The sequence below is a fragment of the Capricornis sumatraensis genome, chromosome 3 (genome assembly GCF_032405125.1).
Source record: "Capricornis sumatraensis isolate serow.1 chromosome 3, serow.2, whole genome shotgun sequence".
Taxonomy (NCBI): domain Eukaryota; kingdom Metazoa; phylum Chordata; class Mammalia; order Artiodactyla; family Bovidae; genus Capricornis; species Capricornis sumatraensis.
The window spans coordinates 177,492,860-177,518,336 of record NC_091071.1 but is presented as its reverse complement, the minus strand read 5'-3'; the positions used below and the strand labels follow the sequence as shown (position 1 = coordinate 177,518,336).

At 54.3% G+C, this 25,477-nt stretch overlaps 1 protein-coding gene across 3 annotated transcripts in view; it reads right to left on the bottom strand.

Annotated features, from left to right (window-relative positions):
• CAPZB (capping actin protein of muscle Z-line subunit beta) overlaps nt 1-25,233 on the bottom strand; it is a 137,966-nt gene extending 112,733 nt beyond the window's left edge. For 2 of the 3 annotated variants that reach the window (XM_068967252.1, XM_068967253.1), the window contains exon 1: nt 25,140-25,233. In XM_068967252.1, coding sequence (XP_068823353.1) covers nt 25,140-25,142 — 3 coding nt within the window. In that variant the 5' untranslated portion in view covers nt 25,143-25,233. Of the gene's footprint in view, nt 1-23,804; nt 23,895-25,139 lie in introns of those variants that run through there. The other variant, XM_068967251.1, reaches the window with a different exon arrangement.
• Between the last annotated feature and the right edge of the window lie 244 nt (nt 25,234-25,477).

The following is a 25,477-nucleotide window of genomic DNA, read 5'->3' as shown; positions in this document are numbered from 1 at the left end:
AGCCCAATTCTGAACGATGCGGCCAGGTTCTGCGCCCACTGCCGTGATGGGACTTCTATGCCATAAATTCAAGCAACTGGCAGAGAACCTTCACCGGGTCAGGAAAGCCAGAAGGTAAAGGCAAACACTGGAGCGACTCTTTGCAGGAGGGTGTTCGGGGTGCGGTGGAGTCCGTCCCCTCCTGGATTCCCCCTCTCGTTTCTGCCTGCCCTTCCACCGACCCGCTTCTCAGGCCAGCGGCTGAGAGGACATCTGCTTCCCTTTTCTGGCCTCAGGACAAGGCTGATTTATTCTGCGAAGTACCCTGATTCCTTGTGCCCAGGAGACAGGATCTGAAGGGCAGGAAGGCTCCCGGTGAAGGAGACAGAGGGAAGGTGCGTCTACAGAGGGTGGGGCTGTTTGTTTTTTTAAGTATAAGCACATGTGTTGAAAATATCCAGACAAGTGTGTCTATCAAAATCTGTGAGGTGGGGGGAATAAGGCTGCTTTCACTTTCCAAGTTACACAGTTCTTTGCTGTTCAGATGGATAAGGGATTACTTCTGCAGTTCGAAAAACACTAAGGGAAAGAGAGAACGGGAGATGCTTTGACTGACTTATCGCTCCTCACTCAGCCTGCCAGCCCCTACTTCACCGTTCCCACGTGGCAGGATTTCTTGATTCAAACAGAGGGGAAAAGGGGGGTTCGGAAAAAGAAACACCTTGTACCGGAGACCGCCAGGGCGGGGCACTGTGCTCGGAGCATCCTGCGCCTGAGCCTTCTGCTGGGGTACCAACCCAGCTCTGCTAACACCAGAGCTGGGCTAACCAGCTGTCTCCTTAACTCGCCAAAACAATCCCCGTAGGCAGGTCCCCGAGATCCACGGCCCTGTATTGAGGATGGGAAATGGAGCAATCGGAACAAAACTTCACGGGCCCTCCCTGGTGGCACAGTGGATAGGAATGCGCCTGCCAACACAGGAGCAAACCCTGGTTCGGGAAGATCCCACACGCCGCAGAGCCACTGAGCCCGGGAGCCACAACTCCTGAGCCCGAATGCCTAGAGCCCGCGCCCCACGACCAGAGGAGCCTGCGCGTTGCATCCAGGGAAAGCCGCACGCAGCCACAGAGACCCAGTGCAGCCAAAGTGAGTTTAAAAATTCAATTTTTCAAAGAATGAGGCTTCACGAAGGCATGGGCTCTCTCGCCCTCTGGCGCACGGGAGAGTCGCAAGCAGTACAGCTGGCAGAGGCAGGAAGGAAGCTCCAGGCTCAGAGTCGGGCGTGATGGGCACGAGGCACTGTCCAGCCAGTAAGCAGGTGGCAGGCCAGGTCGACCTCCGGTTCCAAGTCTGTGAGCCTGGAACAAGATGATGTTTCACGACCGAGGTCGGCGTCTTCCCCTCCCCACCCGGTGCTCCTGGGCGTCCAGAGGGGGTTCAAGGTGGGCCTTTCATGGAGGTGCGCGGAGGGGCACGTGCGCGTGCCACGTGAGCTGGCCTCTACCACGGCACCCGCTCACCTCGCTCCTAAACTCCCAACACAAGCACGACTATTTAAAAAAACAAAACAAAACCTGATTGAATTTTCACTTAAGAGTTGCAAATGTTTAAGGAAGCGATCTATTTCTAAAACAGCCATTGCATAAAGCTGTAACTGAAAATGAGTGAGAATGAGGCAGACCCAAGTGGGAATTCTGAATTCCACAGTGAACTGCCAACAAACATAACTCCAAGTAAACTACGGAACCCTGCAGAGCCCCAGTGCTCTCATTTGTGAGACTAGAACACCTACTCCCCTGCGACCAAGTGATTAAATCATTCCATTTAAATGAGATAACACATTTACTTACTGTCCTGGGTACAACTGCTGGCACACAGAGGTGTTCAAAAAACAAGAGTTATTGCCATTAATGACAAAATCATAAACCTGACTGCACACGAAAGGACTTTAAAAAGCCCATCTGGTCCAATATTCTCATTACAGACGGGGACACTAAGGTCCAAGGAAGGTAAGTAACTTAGGTAACTTCTGATTATCCAACACAGCACTTACCAAGGTGAGTACTCTATAAATAACGAGAATTCCAGAAAAAAATCTACTTTTGCTTCACTGACTACGCTATCAAGCCTTTGTGTGAATCACGACAAACTGTCAAAAATTCTTAAAGAGATGGGAATACCAGAACACCTTACCTACCTCCTGCGAAACCTGTATGTAGGTCAAGAAGCAACATTTAAACCGGACATGGAACAACGGACTGGCTCAAAATTAGGAAAGGAACACATCAAGGCTGTATATTGTCACCCTGTTTATTTAACTTATACACAGAGTACATCATGCGAGACACCAGACTGGATGAAGCACAAGCTGGAATCAAGATTGCTGGGAGAAATACCAATAACCTCAGATATGCAGATGACACCACCCTTATTGCAGAAGGCAAAGAACCAAAGAGTCTCTTGATGAGAGTGAAAGAGGAGAATGAAAAAGTTGGCTTAAAACTCAACATCCAGAAAACTAAGATCATGGCATCCGGTCCCAACACTTCGTGGCAAATAGATGGGAAAACAATGGAAACACAGAGACTATTTTTTTGGGCTCCAAAATCACTGCAGATGGTGACTGCAGCCATGAAATTAAAAGATGCTTGCTCCTTGGAAGAAAACCTATGACAAACCTAGACCGTATACTGAAAAGCAGAGACATTATTTTACCAACAAAGGTCCATGCAGTCAAAGTTATGGTTTTTCCAGTAGTCATGTATGGATGTGAGAGTTGGACCATAAAGAAAAAGTTCAGTGCTGAACAATTGATGCCTTTAAACTGTGGTGTGAGAAGACTCTTGAGAGTCCTTTGGACTGAAAGCTCAAACTAGTCAATCCTAAAGAAAATCAGTCCTGAATATTCACTGGAAGGACTCATGCTGAAGCTAAAGCTCCAATACTTTGGCCACCTGATGCAAAGAACTGACTCACTGAAAAAGACCCTGATGCTGGGAAAGATTGAAGGCAGGAGGAGAAGGGGACGACAGAGGATGAGATGGTTGGATGGCATCACTGACTTGATGGACACGAGTTTCAGCAAGCTGCGGGAGTTGATGATGGACACGGAAGCCCGCGTTGCTGCAGTCCATGGGGTCACAGTTGGATGTGACTGAGCGACTGAACTGATATAAATAACACCCCAAATGAAATGAGGTAGCCATCTAATCTGCTTAAAAATCACTTAAAGCAGGTGCAGTGTAACGGTATTCTCTATGATTTCTATCTAGAATAAATGTTTTAATTAAAGAAAATTCAACAATGTGAGTCAATATCCACCTGGACCCATGCTGACCCATACAGTAGCCAACAGCCACGAGATTACTAAGTTTAAGTTTTCATTAAAATTAAATTAAAAATTAAATATTCAGTCCCCAATCACACTAGACATATTTCAAGGGCTCAAGAGCCACAAAGTAAAAGTCAGTCAGTCGTGCCCGACTCTTTGCGACCCCGTGGGCTATACAGTTCATGGAATTCTCCTGGCCATTATACTGGAGTGGGTAGCCTTTCCCTTCTCCAGGGGATCTTCCCAACCCATGGATCGAACCCAGATCTCCCACACTGCAGGCGGATTCTTTACCAGCTGAAGCATCAGGAAAGCCCCAAGAGCCACATGTGGCTAGTAATCAGAGGAGCACACAGACATTCTGAGCAAACTCCGGGAGATGGTGAAGGACAGGGAAGCCGGGCATGCTGCACTTCATGGGGTCACAGAGAGTCAGACACAACTTAGCATCTGAACAACCACCACCACCCAGACCAAGAGCACTTCCAGCATCACCTTGATGCCCTTCTAGTTGCCAATACAGCTGCAGAAGACCTTCTTAGCAATATATACCTTTTCTCAAACAGTGGATTTGGTTTCTTAAATCCTATTGTCTGCTAACAACATTACCAGAAGACAAGCAGGGAAAGACCTCAGCAGCCTTCTTTTTTTATGCAAATCTGCACATTCCAAGGAGCCTAATCTCCCTCAGAAAATTCACAACGTATATCCTTGGGGGAAGGAGGGATGCTGAAGTCCGGAAAGCAGTGGGGACCAGGGACAGGTGAAACCGTGTCTTTAGTAAAAGGAGTCCTGAGCAAACACATAATTTGCACCACTGTCCTTCATATTAATAAACAGAACTTTCTTCAAAACAGGTCCGCCAGCCCCTATTAGCCTCACTTACGCAGAAAAAAAGGGTAGGCATTACCTCTGCTAACCATCTGTGGTTTTGCAACAGGATGTGATTGGTGCACAAGCTAATTTCCTTCACGATTCTGATGCCAAAGCACTCACGTGACCCCGTCGAGGCCCAGCGGAACCTCAGTCACCCTCTCTGCAGCCACACCCGCCAAGCTCCCAGCAGGCCAGGCTGCCACCCCGCCCAGGAGCCAGGAAGACAGCTCTGCAGGCTTAGTCCCGAGGACATGCACACGGGGCCGAATCAGAGGCTGGACAGGACCTCCCACGTGGTGTTCAGGCCCATTCGAGAAGCACAGGCTGCCAGAAGTGTCTCTAGAATAGTTCACCCTTTATGTACAAAGTGGGGGAGGAACAGAATTTATTCGTATTTGTCTGTTATGTTGAAAAACACAAGGACCAAAAAAAAAAAAAAAAACACAGCTACACAAAAACTCACCACTTTAGATTTATAACAGAACTATTCATAACACCCCAAACCTGGAAACACCACCGAATGTCCATCAACTGGTGAATGGGCACACTGACTACCCAAACCATGGGGTACTTACTACGGGTTCCCACTGGTGGCTCAGACGGTAAAGCGGCCACCGGCAGTGCAGGAGACCCTGGTTTGATCCCTGGGTAGGGAAGATCCCCTGGAGAAGGAAACCGCAACCCACTTCAGTACTCTTGTCTGGAAAATCCCATGGACAGAGGAGCCTGGTAGGTTACAGTCCACGAGGTCACAAAGACGCGGACACGAGTGAGAGACTTCACTTTCATTTCGGGATACTACAGAGTCCCATACAGCTCTAAAAAGGAACAGAACAGCAATATATGCAGCAACACGGAAATTTCCAAAAAAGAAACCACGCTCAATGAAATCGATCACGCACAAGGCTATGTACTACGACTCCATTTCTATGAAATTACAGAAAAGGCAGAACCATGGTGACGAGGCAGATCGGCAGTCGCCCCAGGGAGGGGGGGGGGCGTGCACTTTTCCAGAGAACTTTCTGGGGTGGGGGAACTGTTCTGTAACTTGACTGTGGGAGTGGTTATGGGATTATTAACAAAACTCATTAAGCTGGACACTAAAACTGATGAGTTTTACTGTATGTAAATAACGCCTTAAAAAGACCCTAGAAATATTAGCAGTAGTTACCCAGGGCTCAAGGATTTAGGAAGGGAGGGGCAAGCTGGAGGAGAACAGGAGTGAGATTTTTTATCACACAATGTTTTAGCCACGTATTTTTATTTCTGGAGGTTATGACTATATTGCCTTTTCCAAAACTGAGTTACAATTCTTTTCCAGCCGAATGCAAAGGAGGGCTTTGTACGCAGGCTCAGCTGGGCCACTGCGGTCCAACACTGGGTTCCTGTTGGAGGGTTAGACACGAAAGGCTTAAAGCAGGCGGGGGTGGGGAGGAGGAAAGGTCTGATCCAACAGGAGTCGTGGGTGGAACACTAGCCCTCTCGTCTCACTCCGGAACCAGGCCTCCTGCCCAGGTTAGAAAAACCACAGCCACCATTTCCAGGGCACTTCCTGTAACCCCGCTGCTACCCCTCAATGGGACAGCATCATCTCATTAGGGTAAATCAACACCATGAATGGAGCCCTCACTGCCTGCTAAGTACCAAAGCTTCTCCAAAAGACCCGGTGATGAGGAACTGGTCCCAGAGAGTCACATGAAGCCCTGAGTGGTGCAGCCAAAAGTGGAGCAGCAAGAACCGAAACCCAGGCCGTCCGGCTCCAGAAGCCGAGCTTTACACGGCTGTCCAAGAACCACTCTGCTCCCAGGACAGAGGCAACACTGAGGTCTACACCACGTGGGCTGAGGGCGGGCAGGGAACCCACCTCAGACACCACACGGCTCAATGCATCTGGCCTCCTTTGCAGCGAGGGAGCCCTGCCAGGAGGGCCTTAGATTCCCACATCAGGGAGGTGGAGCCAGAAGGATGGAAGGGTCACAACCCTCCCTCTGCGCCCTCGAACAAGCTGCTTCCTTCCTCACTGTTACCGAGCAGTGACCACCGAAACCCAAATGAAAATAGGAAGCCCGTCTGAAGACAAACTGTTCCCGAACTCGTGTTTTAGAAGTCTCTACTTCTTTGAACAAATCAATTACACGTCCAGGCTAGAGTCCTGAGCTGCTGTCAGAGGGGCTAGGAAACCACGGCAGCACCGCTGACCTGCACCCTTTCAGCTCCTAAGCCCGGAGGCGCCCGGTGCTCTTGAGTCCAGTGGGAAGCAAATGAGGCCAGGAGGCAGGAGGGGAACAGGTCAACACCACACAGCGGGTCAGGGGCCAAGATGCAGTCAGGATTCCAGGCTCCCGGAGCAGGCACTCTTTCTGCCACTCCGGCACTTTCCAGAGCACGGTATGCAGGTCAGCGGGGTTTGAGAAAGGTGTGTCAGAAGGGATATGGACCAATGCAATTTAGTGGTTTACCTCTTTTTAATACGCATGGGAAAAAATATAACTAAGCACATCTAAAGTGTGATTTCACAGATGTTTCTGCTTCAAGTTGATTGAGGTTTAAGGCTCAAGACAATTTAAAGAAAAACATTACGACAGTCAAGTAGGGGAGCATGTCCTCCGCCATCCTGGCTCACTCCGGGGGCAGATTAGAGCAAGCAGAATAAAAGGAAAGGGTGAGACAGAAAGAAGGGAGGATGGAGGAAGCCAGAGGAACAGCAGAGGTGCGGAGTCCTGCCACGGTCCCCACAGGTGACCCAGCTCCTGCACCAGGCCCAGGGCCCTGCAGCAGAGGACAGAGTGCCTCGCTCCTCCCGTCCAATGCCCCACTCCCGCTGAGCCGACCCAGCCTACACTACACCCCAAACATGCTAAGGTCCAAACATCAAGTGTCAGCCCAGTCGGGGGAGTCAAGGTCCTGCCCCCCATGGAACCCCCGCTCAAGAGACTACTGTCAAGGTGACCTCCCTCTGCTCCCTACCCAAGCCAGCTGTCAGTGTCTGAGCCCTTTCCCCACCTTCTCTTCTGCTTCGAAAGCCCTGATTATCAGGCTGCTTTGGTCTAAAGGACAATTCGGATCACACGTCTTCACATCAGCACCAGAGGCTCACAGCGTGGCCGGAAACACTGCGGGTAGCGGCGCCCCCGGAGTGCCATCCGTCCCCACCCGTGGGTCAGCAGCGCGGCCAAAACACTGCAGGGTAGCAGCGCCCCGAGTGCCATCCGACCCCACCCGTGGGCCTGACGAGTGGGACTCTCGTCTGAAACCGCCAGGGAGGGACTTCTGTGGTGACCCAGTGCCTAAGAACCCGCCTTCCAATGCAGGGGGCGTGGGTTCAATCCCTGGTTCAGAAACTAAGATCCCAAATGCAACTGAGACCCAACAGAGGCAAACCGACAAGCAGGACACAACGAAGGGCCTCGCCGTTGCGCTGCGGTCGGGCCTCCTCTGAGCGGCGAGAGAACACCAGTTCCAAGACAGGGAACAGTGACTTGCAAAGTCACATCACATCTTCTCAGGCGTTGAGACTCACTGATTAAGCAGAAAAGTAAGTATCAAAGACTCATAGGGATTATCCTTCGCTCCACACCACCCACCAACCAAAAAAAAAAAAATCAAAACATGCGGAAGAACTCTACTAAAGTCTTATTTTGTAAGCGTCCTCACTGTAACTGCATCTCCCTCACCAGGCAGGCTTGCTGAGTAGCTGGCAGGAATCGATTCATCTCTAACTCAAGTTCCACTCTGCAAATTCACCCACTCGCTAAAATGTATGCGTAACCCCCAAATCAATACTTGGGGCCACTGGTGGGGTCATCCAGACACACGCAGAGTGGAGAAGAATCCAGGTCACCCAGCGCGCCCGACCCAGCCAAGTGTGAACGAGGCGACCTCTGCCCTTTTAGTTGCAGCTCTCTGCTGTAAACGGAGCACTTCTCACAACCTTTTAGCGCCACTTTCCGCCTCATTGTGGACTCTGTTGTTTAAAAACAGCCCCGCGCAGTGCTGCCCAGCGTCCCAAGGATAGAAGGGCTGAGATGCACTTACAGAGAAAACATGTGATGGACACGCTGTCGGCCCTGGTTTCAATAACAAGTCATCAATATATATGAAGTAAGGTGTCCTTAGCAGAAACACACATAAAACGGGGAAAAAAATTTTTTTTAATGTTTCACATTAGCTCATCTCAGAGCTGAAACTCATCTCAGAGCTGAAACTCACATCCTTTTTACCCACCTCTCCCTACCTTCCCCGACTCCTGACCCGTGACAACCAACTTTCTACTCTGTTTCTAGGAATCTGATTTTTTTAAGAGTCCACATACAAGTGATACTATGTGATATTTGTCTTCCCCGGTTACGTAACGATCAGGCGACAACAATTTCACCAGAGCATCCCAGGACGGTTCAGGATTTGCCTAGCGTTGGTGGTGACTTTACAGAATGAAAGCCCAAAGCAACAAGAACACTGTATACACTCGGGTGAGGAGAGCTGGTCCACACCTTCAGACACAAGCTCCTGGAGCAGTCAGAGCAGAGGAGGAAAACAGCAGAGCTGGACAAAGACCCTCAGTGCAGAGCAACACACAGAGGAGACTCAGAAACCCCTACGTGCCCAACTGTTAAGAGTGAAAGCCGCTCAGTCGTGTCCGACTCTTTGCGACCCCATGAACTATCCAGTCCGTGGAATTCTCCAGGCCAGGATACTGGAGTGCCTTTCCCTTCTCCAGGGGATCTTCCCAACCCAGGGATGGAACCCAGGTCTCCGGCATCGCAAGCGGATTCTTTACCAGCTGAGCCACCAGGGAAGTCCAACTCCAGGGTAATGGTTAACCAAGTGACTGTATTAACCAGTCGAAATATTAGTCATTTAAAATGTTCTTGAAGGGTTCATAACAAGAAAATCTTATGGGGAAAAAAGCGTAATATAAAATTAACACAGGAGGATGCCTGATAGTCCAGAGGTTAAGAGTCTGCCTGCCAATGCAGGGGACACGGGTTCGAGCCCTGGTCAGGGAACTAAGGCCCCACAGGCTCTGGGACAGCTAAGCTCCTGCACCACAACTGCTGAGCCCTGGCACTCTGGAGCCCGTGAGAGGCCAACGTGAGACAAGCCCCATGACAAGCAAAGATTCCACATGCGACAACTAAGAACCGACACGGCCAAAAATCAAATAAACAAACACTGTGGAAAAATAACACAGACCAACATGAACTCCATCACAGGAAAACCTTTAAACTGTACAGAGACAAAGCTGCTGAACTGACATACCAAAAGGTGAAGAGCAGCTGTTGGCAGGCTAAGATTATGGGCAATTTTTCCCCTCTTTTTCTGTATTTTCCAGCTTTTCTGTAATGAGCACATTATTTATTTGGCCATGCCATCCAGCTTGTGGGATCTTGGTTCCCTGACCAGGGATTGAACTGAGGGGACCACAGCAACAAAAGTGCCAAGTCCTCAGCACGGGGCCACCTAGGAGGGCCCCGAACGTGCTCCTTTCGTACGAGAGAAAACAGGACAAAAAGCTTTCACAATGATGCCAGGTTCCAAAGGGATACCGAGCAGAGGGGACGCCTCCCCGGCCCCTGCCGCTGGTGCCCATGGCCATCCAGACAGCCAGGCCTCTCCTCCGCCAGCCCACAGGCAGCTTGGGCTGGGCCCGCCTGTCTCTCAGCCCCGTGCTCCGGGCCTGGCACAGCACACAGCGCCCAGAGGCTGGGTTGGGGGATTGTGGGGGCGGGAGTGAGCACGCAGCAAATGACACCCAAGGAAAGCAAGCCGCCTGCTGGGCTGCCGTCCGGTCAGGCTACAAAGGGTGCTGCAAGGGACCGGGCAAGAGTGCCCCCGGAGCCTCCCTCACGCGCAGCCCTTCCCTGCAAGGGGCCCCGCCTCTGCGCCGAGCTCGCCCACCCTCCTGCCTCTGGGGACGCGATGCTGCCGTCCGGGTCCCTGAACGTGACTTCCGCATCCCAGCACCCGCTGTCCTCTGTACCCGCCCCCGTCCTTCTGGCAAAGGTTTCTTTTCCTGGACCTCTCCCTGGGGGCCCTGCCCGACGGCCCCCAACCGAACACCTCCTTCAGGGCCCCGGCACACACCCCTGCCCACCACGGTCTTCCCTCCCCCGGGGTCTTCGGAGGCCCAGAGACAGGAAGGCGCCGGACACCGGCAGTCACCAGCATCAGCTGGTCCACAGACGTGCCACCTCCCACATCCACAGTCACTCAGGTTTGTTTAACGTGTACTTTCTACTCAGGGCAATTAATATTAGGCTTCCACTTGTGGTAACGACAAAGCTTCCCCTTAAATAACTCCTTTTTTTCCTTTCTTTAAAAATACTCATTTATTTGGCTGTGCCCACTCTCAGCTGTGGCACCTGGGACCTTTAGTTGCAGCGTGTGGGATATAGTTCCCTGACCAGGGATCGAACTCTGGCCCCTGCATTGGGAGCGCGGAGTCTTAGCCACTGGACCACCAGAGAAATCCTTCCGCTTAAATAATTTAAGTTGAACAGATGAGGCAATTCAAAGAAAACTCAACAGTTCTATATGGAGAGAGAGGCAGCAAAACCATCTAAAGGCAAACACTAGATTGGGCTACTCTGCAGGAAAGCAAAGAGCACTCTCAACTGGTCAGATCAGAGGGCCCCAACGGGCAGCCAGCGAGGCAGAAGCGACGGCAGCTCCCAGAGCGAAGCGCCGGGAAGGCTGGGCGCAGAGGAAAACGCGGGTCCTCTTCAGCCCCGCGGCCCCACTCCTGAGGAGTCAGCTTAAGTGACTCAAAAGGAGGGGAGACAAATACACACCACACACACTCGTGTGTGTGCAGATAAACATCACTCCCGCCCAACAGACACCCCGCCGCTTTCAACCCTCCTTTCTTTCCATCTACAGTACCTTCTACCTATCTACTTCCTGTCTCTCAATCTGCACTCATTTTCTCCAGCGTTTCATCACTGCAGCTCACATCTCCTGTGTACACTGCAACACAACAGGAGCTCTCAAAAGGCCCCGGGTTTGAACCTGGATCTGCCCGCAGATCTCTCCTTTAACTCAGGGTACTGACCTCCTGGGGCTCCCCAGGTGGCTCAGTGGTAAAGAGTCCGCCTGCAACGCAGGAGACGTGGATTCCATCTCTGGATCAGGAAGATCCCCTGGAGGAGGGCATGGCAACCCACTCCAGTATTCCTACCCGGAGAATCCCACGGACAGAGGAGCCAGGTGGGCTACAGTCCATGGGGTCGCAAAGACTCGAACACAACTCAGTGACTAAACAACAGGAACTCAACAAGGTCACGTTGAAAAGTGTGGTCTTTCCCTGCGTCACTGGACAAGCACGTTCAAAGACGAGTTTTCAAACAGGCCTGAGTTTCTGTGGCAGAAAAGACAATGGCCTCCTCCAGGGCGTGGAGTCAATTCCAGAGCGTTCAGACGGAAGACCCTAGTCCCAGTGCCTGGGGACTCACGGTGAGATCCAGATGGGATCCAGACGAGCCGCCGGCGCCGTGTGAGTGATGAAACTCCACAACACGGCAGAGGCTTTAACTGCAGAGCAGCTGGGTGCCAGTCCGGACTCTGACGCTGATTAGCCATCTGAAGAATCTCTAAATTCACACAACGTATAACTTACCTATGGAGAAGGCAACGGCAACCCACTCCAGTACTCTTGCCTGGAAAATCCCACGGACAGAGGAGCCTGGTAGGCTGCAGTCCATGGGGTCACTAGGAGTCGGACACGACTGAGCCACTTTACTTTTACTTTTCACTTTCATGCATTGGAGAAGGAAATGGCAACCCACTCCAATCTTCTTGCCTGGAGAATCCCAGGGACGGTGGAGCCTGGTGGGCTGCAGCCCATGGGGTCGCTAGGAGTCAGGCATGACTGAAGCAACTTAGCAGCAGCGGCAGAACTTACCTAAAGTCCTAAATTCACAGGACTTCATGCTTAAGGAAAATTCAGGGAACTAACAGGATAATGCATGTCAAGCGCTAAGTAAAGTGCTAAGTGACAGCTGTTCCTGCCACCCTTTCCTTACTCACTCCGAGGGCCTGCTCAGCGCTTCAGCTGATCTGGAATCTGGCTGCACTTGTTCCAATACACAGCCCATCACCTGAGGCTTAGAAACCTTGTTTTGTCTTTTTTTCCTTTCCTTAGAGATTCTGCCATGTGATGGAATTCAACTCACAGAGTTTCAGCAGTTAATCCAATGCTTCACAAGGATGTGAGAGTAGGAGTCTAGCCTCACAGACCACTCTGAGCTCGCCACAGAAAGGTCCAATGCTATTTCCATGTCCACGTCCTGGTAATTAGTCACCCGATGGGCGGGCCCTTCCTTGGGAACCACAGCAACCAGTTCTTGTCTGTTATTTTCAAGAAATGCTTCCTCAACAATCAATGTGCACCAAGCAGATTCCATGAAATCGAAATAAAAGCAGGATCCCAGAGTAGAGTCCCAGGGAGCTGCTGTGTGCTCTCCGTCAGAATTCAGCAAGTTCAGAAACCACAGTCCACCATATGCAAATACTCAATCATTATGTTGTACACTTGATACTAATAGATGTTGTCTGACAATTGTACTTTGATTTAAAAAAATAAAAGCTCAATCTCCTTCTTAAAAAAAAAAAAAAGGTGGTGGTGGGGAAGAAACCAATAGTCCATCAGCACACAAGTCTTATAAAGCCAGTTGTATGGGACGCTGGAGGACAAGGGCCATGACATAAACGCCCGTGGAGGAGGTTATTTAAAGGAAGGAATGAAGAAATCACGGTGGATAAGGAATTGGGAAGATTGGACCTATTTCCCAGCAACACCATCGAGTGCCCGACGAGCTGATCGGAAGTCACAGAGACCCTGCCCGTGCTGTGGATGGCCGGGTGCTGACAGCAAGCCCGGCGCTCGAAGCTCCCTGAGGACGGCAGCCTCGCTCAGCACCCACGTACAGGCTCGCCCCTTGCGGCTGGCGCGCCCCGCCGTCCACCGGTTCTCCGGGAGCGCTGCGGTCGTGACAGCCTGTTTCTCACTCCGGCCCCCGCGGCAGGGTGGCTCTGAGTCCCCATGTCCGCTTGCTCACGACAACTGCACTATTTCAGAGTCCACCTGGACATGCCCAGGGGTGAGGAGACGGTGCAGGGAGGAACAGAGGGTGCGGTGCCTGGGGCCTCAAAAGGGAGGCCACCCCTGCCATGGGTCGGCAGTTCCCAGCAGGACGTGAGGCTCCCTGCAAACGAAGGACTGCAGCTACTGCACGCTCACCCAAGGCTCCAGGGTCGATGGCATGGATGGGCCAAACTGCGGGCAGCTGGCTAACAGTCTGCTTCGAGCTGCGGAAGGCTTAAAAACTGCTGAAGAACGCTTGGTAGATCTTCAGAAGAGAAAGCCTGTACGTGAAAAGGCACCCTTGGGCCAGCCTCCAGTACGTACTGTGGGCAGGATTCTGTCATCAGAAGGATAGAGTTTAAAGGCCACCCCTGCCCCGACTAGCTGTGTGATCCTGTACAAAGCTCACTAACTGCTGAGGCCTCCATCTTCACAACTGCACAGCAGGGGCAGGACCAGGGCCCGGGGAAACGTGACAGGAGATGGTGCCCACGACGCTCAGCACAGAGAGGCTGACATCATGCAGGCCCCTGCGCGCGATAAACCCTCTAAGCCAGCGTTCAGAGGGCGGCCCAGCCAGAGAGCCAGCCCTGGGGACGCTGGAGGTCAGGACTCGGCTCGGGGTCATCAGGGCACCAGCTTAGATTTAGGGTATTCCTTAGTACAGGGATTTCTAGAGCCATCCAATTATCTTCCCAGTGGACCGGTGCTAAGTTGCAAGACAAAAGATGAGATTCCTATAGATAACAAGGGGTCTTCATATGAAGCTTGAGCTACAGCACTAACGTGTATTATTCTTATTTGTTCCTCTGAGAAGAGGAGGAGATTATGCCCATTTCACCGATGAGGAAAAGTTAAGGCTCAGAGAGTAAGTAGGTAGTTCAAGCTCACACCGTCCCTGAGAAGCCAAGATTCAGGAGTCTCCCTTCCACTATACTACACCAGGCTGCCTTCCAATGATCATTTTTCCCTCCATTTTCTTTTATTGTCCCTCCTTCTTATACTCCTAAACCCCAACACTCCACACACGTTAAAATCACGTCCTTAAAAATCAAACATGAAATCCCTGAGGCAGTGAAGTCTGGCAGGCCTGCAGAAGCTCACAAATGCAACATTGCTTAGTGGCAGCTGAGAGCCCCTGTGAAAACCTGCCACCTTCAGAAAAGGAGAAAATAGATCAGAACATCCAGGGGGGTGTGGGGGGGACGAGGCCCACTGATTAGCACCCTGCCCTGCTCCCCTCACAGGCACTGGGTGCTGTATGTAACTGGCGCCCCAGAGTTGGCCACTCATGCCGAGAAAGAAAAAAAAAAAATTAAGCCATTTTCCAGAGGAGTGACTTATATTATAACCCGGAACAAAAGGACCATTTCCAGCAACCTGCTCCTGGAGAGGCAGGTGCATGCCTGTGAGGCCTGTGCTAACAAGGGTGCGTTTCCAGTGAGCTCTGGGAGAAGGAACGCCTTCTCTGGGAGACTAACAAAAACAGAGTCCAAACTCCTTCCAACACAAAGCAGAGGGAGTTTCCACGTCGCAATTCTCTTTAGGCTCTAACAGCACGCCAAAAATCCATGTCACTGATAATAATGCAGTATTATTAATAATAGTAGTCAATGTCATCCTGTGTCTGGCTTTACATGCATTAACTCATGTAATCCTCATAAAACCCATCAGAAATATCCCACCATTTCACTGTGAGACAAAGAAACTGAGGCAGAGAGCGAAGAAAGCTGCCCAAGGCTACAGGTTCAGACCGGGACCTTGGCGGTCCAGCTCCAGAACTTGCCCCTTGATGACCTGGACTCTGGAATCTGACCTCCAACTCCAAGGACGGTCAGCTGTGCGACCCTGGGCCAAGTGCTCGGCGCCCCCGCGTGCAGAGATACAGTGAATGCTGGCAGCATCAGGGCCCCCTGTCCCTCACAGCCCCGATCCCCCACCACTGGCCCCTCCAGTCTTCGGCACCAGGAGACCCAACCCCACAGGCAGACCCTGCTCGGCTCCTTCCATTCCCGTCATGCCCACCTGGAGTGACACTGACCGACTAGGAGCCCAACACTGCTGTCCTGAGAAGCCAGGTGTGGCCAAGGGCTTAGGTCCCATAGGAGATCTGGACCAGAGCTAGAAAGCCTCACTCTGGAAGTGCCCTGCGCTCTTGTTTGGTCTGTTATAGGCTGAACCACGTGAAATGCGGGTATTTGGCCATTTCTGGCCTAGGAAAATGGCAAGTTCCCAGGTGGCACAGTGGTAAAGAACCTCCCTGCCAATGCAGGAGATGCAAGAGACCCAGGTTCGATCCCTGGGTTGGGAAGATCTCCTGGAGGAGGAAATGGCAATCCATTCCAGTATAACTGCCTAGAGAGTCCCATGGGCAGAGGGGCCACAGCTCACAGGAAAGCAAAGAGTCTGACACAACTGAGTGACTTGAGCACACATGTAGTTCAAACAGGCTTCCCCGGTGGCTCAGAGGGTAAAGAACCTGCTGCAATGCAGGAGACGCAGAAGATATGGGTCTGATTCCTGGGTGGGGAAGAGCCCCTGGGGGGAGGGCTCCCCCCCCAGGCCCCCCCGCCGTGCTCCTGCCTGGAGAATCCCATGCAGAGAGCAGCCTGGCGGGCTACAGTCCACAGGCTGCATAGTGAGATGTGACTGAGCATGCAGGCACATGCGTCCAGGCGACGGGGAGAGGGCACTCACGTTCACTCAGGACCTACTAGACATTCGCCCGTTCAACGTGAACACGTGGCCCACGGCCCAGAGACAGCGGACCACGGCGCCCACACACGGCTCTGAGCTGAGTGGGGAACTGGCACTTGTCTTCTCTCCCAAGGACAAGAAACAGAAGGTATCAGGCATCGGGAGGGTAACCAGCTCGCCCTGCCCAAGGTCATGCAACTACTAGAACAGTCAGTACGGTCTTTCCCCGCAGGTTCCCAGGCACCCTGACCTGGCCTGTGGTGCCCAGGCTGGGACGGGCCTCACAGGGAAGAGCCCAGGGTCCCCACAGAGACCAGGACGTGCACACCTACAGCACGATGGACGACAAGTGCTGCCCGGAATGCCCAGGTGCCCCCTAAGGAGGGCAGATGAGACGCACCTACCACCTGAAGGCTCAGCAGGCATCTTTCTGAAAACAGACCACGGCTCAGGAGGTTCCAGCTGCTTTCATTTTCAACACCCTGAACCAAAGAGTCCTCCGAAAAAGTTTTTTTTTAGTATTTACTTATTCGGCTATGTCAGGTCTGAGCTGCAGCACTCGGATTCAAGTCGCGTCCCGTGGGATCTTCCACTGCAGTGCACAGACTCTGGAGTTGCGGTGCTCAAGCTCAGTAGCATGTGGGATCTTGCCACCGCCCCCCTCAACCCCCCGCCAGGGCTTGAATCCAAATCCCCCGCATTGCAAGGCAGACTGTTAGCCACCAGGGAACTCCCAACCCTCTGAACTTCTAACCTAAACTCAGACTTCTTCAAGCCACCGTGGCGGGACCTGCAGGTGAGCCCCGTGGCCCCGGGTTCCTCATCTATAAAATAAACATCCCGGTGGATCCACGCATGAGACAGGCCGGACCACAGGACCCACCCGACAGGAGCAGGGTGGGCTGGATCCGAATGCCGGCTTTGGCACCGAATAGCCAGGCCCCTTAGGCAAGTTACTACAGCTTTCTGAGCTTTATCTGCAGGAGGAGGAAACAGACCTCAAAGGGCTGGGGCTGAGAGAGTCAGAGAGAGTGATTGCACCCAGAAGAGGCCAGGGCAGAAGGGAGGTGGCTCTGTGACTGAGTCCGGGAGGGAGACCTGATAGCGCGTGGGAGGGACGCTGCACCTCCGTTCCCTGCTCCTCGAGACCAAGTCAGAGGCCTCAAAACCCAGGACTATTGGGGCTCCACACTCCCTACGGCTGCAAGAGATCTGGAGACAGGAATTGTCTGGAGGAGGAACAGAAGGAAGCAAGGACGGCGCACGTCAGAAAATCTGAGTGAGACTTCCCTGGTGGTCCAGGGGTTAAGACTGCCTTCCAATGCAGGGGCGCAGGTTCCAGCCCTGGTCAGGAAACTAGATTCCGCCTTTGCCGTGTGATGTGGCAAAAAGAAAAGAAACTCTCACAGAGCCAAGCACCTGAAGCAGGCCAGCCCGGCCGCTGCTGAGTTTGCATCCAGCTCCAGGAACCGCACGCTGACCAAGCTGTGCTCAGCGGAGATGCAAGGGGCTGATAAAGTAAACGAAGCCTCGGGTCAGACCGTGACAAACCCAAAGGAGCTCCTTCGGGGGCCACGGGGTCTTAGATCAGACTTCTCCGCAGGAGCATGCGGCGAGTAAAAAGCTCGTCCTCCCAGCTTCTGGGCCCAGGACTGCCCGCAGGAAGCCTGTCCACGCGGAATCAAATTAACTCTTCAGGGCCGAAGACTCATGGAGACGCCTCGAGCGGCAGCGGGCCCTGTGAGCAGGCCACACCCGACCTGTCTGCCTCTCTCGCCGCCACTGACAAGGGGGAGAGAGCCCCTGGTACCTCCAAGGGGACGCTGCTGTCATGGACCCCGGCAGAAAGGGCACGAGCAAAAGAATCTTGACAGGACCCTCACTTTTTACACTGAAGATACTTCACTTAGTACCTATAGTGAGTCCTCCACCCAAATCTGAAGGAAACCTCTGAGACGGTAAGTCCAGGCGATGCTAAACTAACAATGATTTCCGAGCAGATCCTAACTCAGAAGGGTCCTGCAAGTTCCGTGCTAGAAGAGGAAGCTTTGTGGAGCGGTTTAAGCAGTGGGTGGAAACGGTCGGGCCGAGCCAGTGGACACGCACGCTCGCGATCTGCAGTGCAATAAGAGCTTCGCGGGGAGAAAGCACGGGGCTGGAAGCCCCTCCGATCGCCAGGCGACGGCGAGGGCCTCTGCCTCCCTGGGGTCTCAGCAGAACCAGAGCCACTGGCACTTTGCTCCCAGGCGGCCTGGAAGTTAAGTGAAACACCACCTCTCAACCATCGATGTTAGTAAAATAATCAGTCCCACTGTACTGACAGAGTACCGGGCACCTTCTACCCTTTCCACGTGCAAACTCACTCGATCCTCACAATAACTGCCACAGGGCAGGTGGATGTAACAGCCAGGGCTGCTGCGGCCTTGGAAGAAACAGCTGCAGACGAAGGTTCCTCTCAGAGGTGTTCAGAGCTGCCTGAAATCGGGGGTGGAGGGGGGCGTGGCGGGGGGACCAGGTGATGGCCCAGTCGGGCACAATCTCAGAGCAGCCTGTTTTCACCTGCCTCCTCTGCTTAAGAGCCACCTTCTAGTAGGTCTGACTATTGGGTGAGCAGCCAGGGGATGAATGACCTGATGGAAAAAATCACGAGGGACAGAGGCGCCTGGTACCCAGAGCTCAGGTCCTGGGGGCTGATGGGCAAGGTGATGCAGGGGACATGAGGGTCACACAGGCTGAGTGGGAATCGGTGCCACCGCAGAGGCAGAGAGGGCTAGGCGGCTGGGTCCCTGGGCTAACCAGACCGAAACCCCAGTCCAGGCATGAGGAGGATATCAAGGTTTTGCAGACACCACTATCTAGGATTTAAACTGCTCAGAAATAGCTGTTGGGTCAGTGATAAAGCATCCTGTCCAAATGCTTGAACAGGGCAGCTCCAGGACAGGTTTCCCGCAGCCCAGACACGATCAATCACGACGGCGCACAGCTTTCCTATCTTCATCTTTCTCACCCACCCCGTCCCTTTCCCTCCCCGCAGCCACTCGGCGGGCCAGGACCCTGAAAACTTCGCAGGGTGATGCTTGTAAACGCCTCCCTCCCGGCTGCACACCACCGCCAGATGCCTCTTCCTCAAATACCACGACTCTGCCAGCCTCCTCCAATTTCCACCTGCCCTGTCAAAAATCTAACTTGGCTCCATGCTGTCCCAGATCAAATGCAAACTCCTTAGCTTAGCAACTCAGGCACTCCACAACTCCCTCCCGAGACCGAAGCTCCCCCACCCTGGCGTGCACTCTGCAGTTGGTCCCCAAATTCGCCAGGTGACCGTCACCCTGACCTCTGCTCTTGTTCCAGGCCCCTGCACCCCACCCCTTCTTCTCCACCTGGTCATGGTCTCTCAGGGCCTCACCCCACCCATCCCCACCAAAGCTTCCTGGGGAGCAGGCAGTGGATTGAGAGGCAAGCCCTCGGGGATGGGCAGACTCGTGACCCGCTGAGTCTCTCCTCTTACTACTTCCTTCCGGCTGCACTTAGCTTTCTGGATGCACCTGGCCTCCCCTACTGGACCCGAGCGTGGGGATCAGGGCAATTCATGTCCTTACCGTGGAGAGAACAGGACAAGGCAAACGACAAGCATGGCGACCATGCGCTGTGCGCCAAGCACTGGGTTAAGCACATCACCATGTCCACCTCTTCCTCCCCGGATCCCGATAAAACGCCACCCTCGCTCTGCCTGTCGAGGGAGAGTAGGATCCTCGCTTCGGTCACATACTGAGTTGCAGAAACAGGACTCCTCACCCATGTGCCGAACCCCAGAGCCCACGTCCCGGGGAGCAGACCACTCTCAGTGCCCACCACTAGTTCATTCTACGTCTGTGAGGCGCTCACCAAGTGCCAGGAGGCCCATGCGAGGTACGGGTTCTTGGTGGGACCCAGACAATGTGTCTGCCCTCGAGGAGTTCACAGGCTCACAGGTGTGGCACAAGGCACGGACTCCGTTCACTGGGGGCTCCACCGGGCACAGACCAGGTACCTAGAGCCCGAGACACAGCATCAGGTCATGGTAACACACAGTATCCGGAGCACACAGCGCCTGGTCCTCTGCGGTGGAGCAGAGCCTCAGGCCCTGCCAGCAACGTGCTTTGTTCAAGACACAGCCCAAAGCCAAACAAACTTCATATCTGCCTTCACCAGGCTGGAAGGAGTGGAGGAAAGGGGTCTACCTCGGAAACCAGAAAACTTGGTTTTTCCACTTAGTAGCTACAGACAGACAAACCGCTCACCCCTCTGACGCCCATCTGTTAAATGGTGACAGCGATAGCCACGATGCATATTAATTATGTGCCGGAAAGCACCTGAAGAGTATTATCTCATTTAATCCTCATAGAAGCCTTACGAGGAGGTAGTGTTATCTCAATGGCTGTCTGGCTCCTAAGTCTTAACTTTTTGCATGTGATGCTGCCTCCCTCCTAAGGCTGGATGGACCTTCCTGGTGGGGGTGCTGCAAGAGGGCCAGAGCTCCCGCAGCGGGCAAGCCTCCACCTCCTCACCCCAGAGACCTGATCTCTAAAAGCCTAGATTCAGAAACGGTATGGCTCTTACTGATCTTTTTTTTTTTTTTTTTAATTTGGCTGCACCGGTATCTTAGCTGCAGCTCTTGGGATCTTGAATCTTCGTTGCAGTGTGCAGGATCTTTAGTTGCGGCGTTGTAGCTCAGCTGGAAAAGAATCCCCCTGCAATGCAGGAGACCTGAGTTCGATCCCTGGGTTGGGAAAATCCCCTAGAGAAGGAAAAAGGCTACCTACTCCAGTATTCTGGCCTGGAGAATTCCATGGATGCAAAGAGTCTGATATGACTGAGTGACTTTCACTTCACGATCTCTTAGCTGCAGCTCGTGGGATCTACCTGACCAGGGATGGAACCCAGGCCCCCTGCATTGGGAGTGTGGAGTCTAAGCCCCTGGACCACCAGCCAAGTCCCTCGCTGGTCTTATCCAAGTGTGTTTGTGGGTGATGCTGCACACTTTGGACGTCCATGCCCCTTTCACTGGCAGAATCCACCACAAGGAGAAATGGGACCAGAGTCTGTACTGGGGTCCCTGGTGCTCGCCATTTCTTAGGAACCGAGTGAATGTCTGGCACAGGGGATGGGTGGACCCACCACTCACACCAGTCACTCAACCTCTCCAGCGTCCATCCAGGGATGAGGCAAGACCTAAGTCAGGTTTCTGGATGACGGCCGATCCTCACTCAGTGGTCGCTACCCAGAAGAGAAGGGCTGGATTTCCATGGCACAAGGTTACCGTCCCCGCTGGGAGAGCTTCCGGTCTGCAGGGGACAGACCGTGGGGCCAGCGCCGTCTCAGAGGCGGGTGCACACCCCAAGGCCAGGGCTGAAGCCGGGCACAAGCTCCACCCTTCTCTTAAGTCTCGCACACCATCTCACGCCAGTGCGTTCACAGCTTTATTAAACAAGGCTCTGCTTCCTTAAACTTCAGGTAAGAGGGACATGCCTTCCAGCCAAGTAATGCAAGCTGCGAAGGCGTGGACCCCTGTCTGTCTGGTCCCCATGCACACAGAGCAGCACAGAGAAAGCCCTCACACATACGCTGTGTACGGTGTATTAATCTCACCCATTAGCTTCCAGCACCCCCTCACACCCCACTCTCTGCTTGATGGCATGCATTTCCCTGTCTAAGAAGCAAGAGTCTCAATGTTCAAAGGACCTGCCCAGCCACCATTTCCCTGTGCAGTCAATCATCTGTCCCCTCCCCTCCCCCAAGGAACATAAAAGAATAGGACTTCCGGGTTATAAACAGGAATATCTGCTTTCAATCAGATGATTTAGCATCTCCTTAACCTCAAGCCAACTGATCCATCGTGGGCCACTTTTTTTGAAGGATTCCACCAAAGAACATCCAGCTGGGTTGAAATGAACAAGGCTGTACATACATGTGGAGTCTGAGCTGTGTATCTCACCTACAGGAGAAGACCAACCAAGACACCAACAGTATTGTTTCCCCTTGTCACAGTACAACAGGCTTCTCCTCTCCTCTCCTCTCTTGTCAGGCCAAACCATGTGGGAGCTGGAGGGACAACTGCAGGGGGGGCCCGGTGCATCCCCGCACACTCCAGCCCCGCCACCCAGCACCAAAATCGCCACTCTAAATCAACAATAACTCCTACATTAGAAGTTAGAGCTGCACAAGGAAAAGTGCTCTGAAACTACAAAGCACTTGCAAGAGTGAGATCATTACCTGCTAAGAGAATGCAAAGAAATTCTATTTGCCTATGCATTTATAACTGATGCCAACAAAAATCATGGCATTTTCTCCAAAGTCCAGAGGAGTTTAGATTCTCAAACTGCTGTTCCCTTCTAAGTTAGGTAACTGAGAACTAGCTGGTTTCTCTGCCATCAAACCTACTGAAAGTAAAAAACAGAGTATGCAACCCTGCACCACCATTTCTGCCCTGTCCCAACTGGTCTATGTCAGTTTATTAGTCAGAGTATTCAAGCAGGGAAGAAACTGAACAATAAGCAGTCAGAAATTACTTACAAGCCTAGGGGGATACTAAGAACAAGTTATTAAGACCATGAGTATGAAATCCAAACAGCCAAGTTCAAGACACGCCCCCAAAGGGAACACTCCAAGCTGCTTCCTTCAGTGCCAGGTACCGTTCTAGGCCCCAGGGATAGACAGGCAAAACAAAAGACAAAACTCCCTGCCCTGAGAGAGTTCACGTCTAAACCTGCATCACCACATCACTGTTTCACTATGAAGTGATATCCCTGTGCAAACAACCAGGACCACGTCAGTAGCCAGCAAGTGCTGCTCCCCCCTCCCCATCTCTGAGTGACCATCCTCACTGTTTCTAAACAGTGTCCTTCACATCCTCAGCACACAGACAACCTGGGACAATGGGGAGGATGCAGTTAGAGCCTTCTGTCAACTAGATGGCATCTTTAGTAAGTTATCCCACCGTCTGGACCTCAGCTTCTTCACCTGTCAAATGGGGACAGCAACTGCCTCACAAGGCCCCTAGCAGCCCCACCCACCCTTCCAGAAAAGGCCTCTTCCCACCACTCCTCCCATGATCCTTTCAGATTATCTAAGTAAGACCCAAATACAGGATGCTCAGAAGCCTCAAGTATCATCCAGTCCCTTCTGGGTCATTACAGGCATCCTTCCATCACCTCTGGGGCTCAGGCCAAGGCAAGATGCTCCCCACTGCACCCAACCCCCACAAAGCCAGAGATGCTGCGGTGAGCAGGTCCACTGGCCACGCCAACCCTCCTCCCCGCCTCTGCCCTAACAGCAAATGTACAAAAGCTCCCTCCGAGTCCTCACCCAAAACTGTCCTGGAGCAGTCCTTCCCCACCCAAGCCTGGGTGGGGTTGGGCCACCTCCCCTGCAGTCAGTTCTCCACTGATGCTATCGGAGAAGGCCAATCACAAGGGCCACGTTTTTCATCATCACCATACAGGAAGGCGTTAAGAAAAAACCCGAGCTGCTCTGAATTAGTCACCCTAGTTCAGCAGCAACATCTCTTCCTTAAACAAGGAACCGAGAGCCTCAAAACCCTTTGGGGCCCAAAGTCCACATGCAAACATCTGCCTGCCCCCGGCCTGAACACTCAGTCCACTCGCCCAAGGCTCCTTGGCCACTTGAGGCAGAAGCCCTCTGGCCCTTCCAACCTGGGTGCTGGGCTTGCCCGCCAAGAAGGTTCCAAAAGTGGAGGGCTGGCCGACGGGGGGCCTAGGTGAAATCTCAGGCCAGTCAGAGCGCCAAGCAGCTGCCTTCATTACCAAAACAAACAGCAGAGCGGAGCCAGCGGCGGCTCACCTGGTCCGAGGCACCTCCATAATCTGCAGTTCCAACCTTCACGAGTTGACAGTTGAGGGGGAAAGGGAGGCTGCGTCTGCAGGGGTGCATCGTGTCCGGGCCGTCTGCTGGCCTCGGAGCCCGGGGAGGCCCCCAAAAGCGGCAGCCTCACAAGGGCGATTGTGCGCTCATCCCCGGCCCGCGGTTCCCCCGCCCTCACCCCTCGGCTCGCGCGCACACCCCGGGCGCCCTGCGGACCCCGGCAGAGCGCTCCGCTAGTCCCGCGCCCCCCGGCGCCCAGGCGGCGGTCGTGGGGGAGGGCCCGCGGGGCGCCGCGCTGCCTTCCGGGCACACTGATGCCCGCCCTGCCCTCGCCCGCTCGCTGCCAGGAGCAGCACCGCGCAACCCCGGGATCGCGTCCCCACCCGGGCCGGGGGGCGCCCCTCGTTTCCCACGGGCGGCAAGGAGGGCGCGCCCCGGGAGGAGGTGAGGGGACCACCTGGGTCGGGGCCCCCGGGCGGGGGGCGGGCCCAAGCCCAGGACAGAGTGGAGCTGACGCAGGCCGAACGGTGAGAAGTCCAGGGAAAGGGGACGGCGGGCGCGGAGGGGGTGACGTCCGGGCGAGGGCCCGGAGCGCAGGAGTGCGGTCCAGACTTGAGACCGCGGAGGAAAGAGACGAGCCAGGCTGAGGCCGCGGAGCGGAGGGAAGCAAATGTGGGCTGGAGTCATGGAGAAGGGGCGAATGGGGGTCCGGACTGAGGCCATGGAGAAGGGGGGCGGGGGGACTGAGGCCAGGGAGAAGGGGGGCGGGGGGACTGAGGCCATGGAGAAGGGGGGCGGGGGGACTGAGGCCATTGAGAAGGGGGCAGAGGCCACGGAGAAGGGGGAAATTGGGGGTCCGGACAGAGGCCAGGGAGAAGCGGTGGGGGGGGACAGAGGCCAGGGAGAAGGGGGGGCGGGGGGACTGAGGCCTAGCCCGGGCCGGAGGAGGAAGAAGCGACAGCCCAACCTGGGCCGGAGGGACAGGGGATGGGGGCCTAGGCCGGGCCGGTCCGGGGGGAAGAGGGACCACGCCTGGGTGTCCGAAGGGGGTGCCCGGCCGGGACCAGGGGTCCAGATCTGGCCCGGGCTACGGGAGAGCGCAGCCTGGACTCGGACATGGAGTCCAGCTGGAAGCAGGGGTGGGGGCCGGGGTCGCCCCCAGCCGGGCCTCCTCCCGAGCGCGGGAGGAGGTCCCCCCGGGCTCCGGGCGCGCCCCTCCCCCACCCGGGGAGCCCACCCTCAGCGGGCCGGGCCGGCGGCGGGAAGGGTCCGAGCCCCGGCGGGGCCCCGGGCCGGGGGCCATCGGGCCTTTACCATGGCGGCGGCGGCGGCGGCGGCGGCGGCGGCGCTCCCGGTCCCGGCGTCTGTGGCTCTCCCCCCCGCTGCAGGGCCCGGCGCTTCCACTTCCCCGGGTGCCCGAGAGTGAACATCCGGGTCAGCGCCCCCTCCCCCCGCGCCGAGCCGCCGCCGCCGCCGCCTTCCTTCCTTCCCCGCCCCGGCCCGGCCCGGGCCCGCCCCCCACGCAGCCGGCTCTCGGCCAATGAGCGCGCAAGGTCTCGGCGATCGCCAAGTATGGAGCGCGGCGAGGAGGGGCGGGGCGCCGAACCCGGAAGCGAGGGGCAGGGGGTGCGAGGGGCTGGTCCTGTTGGGGG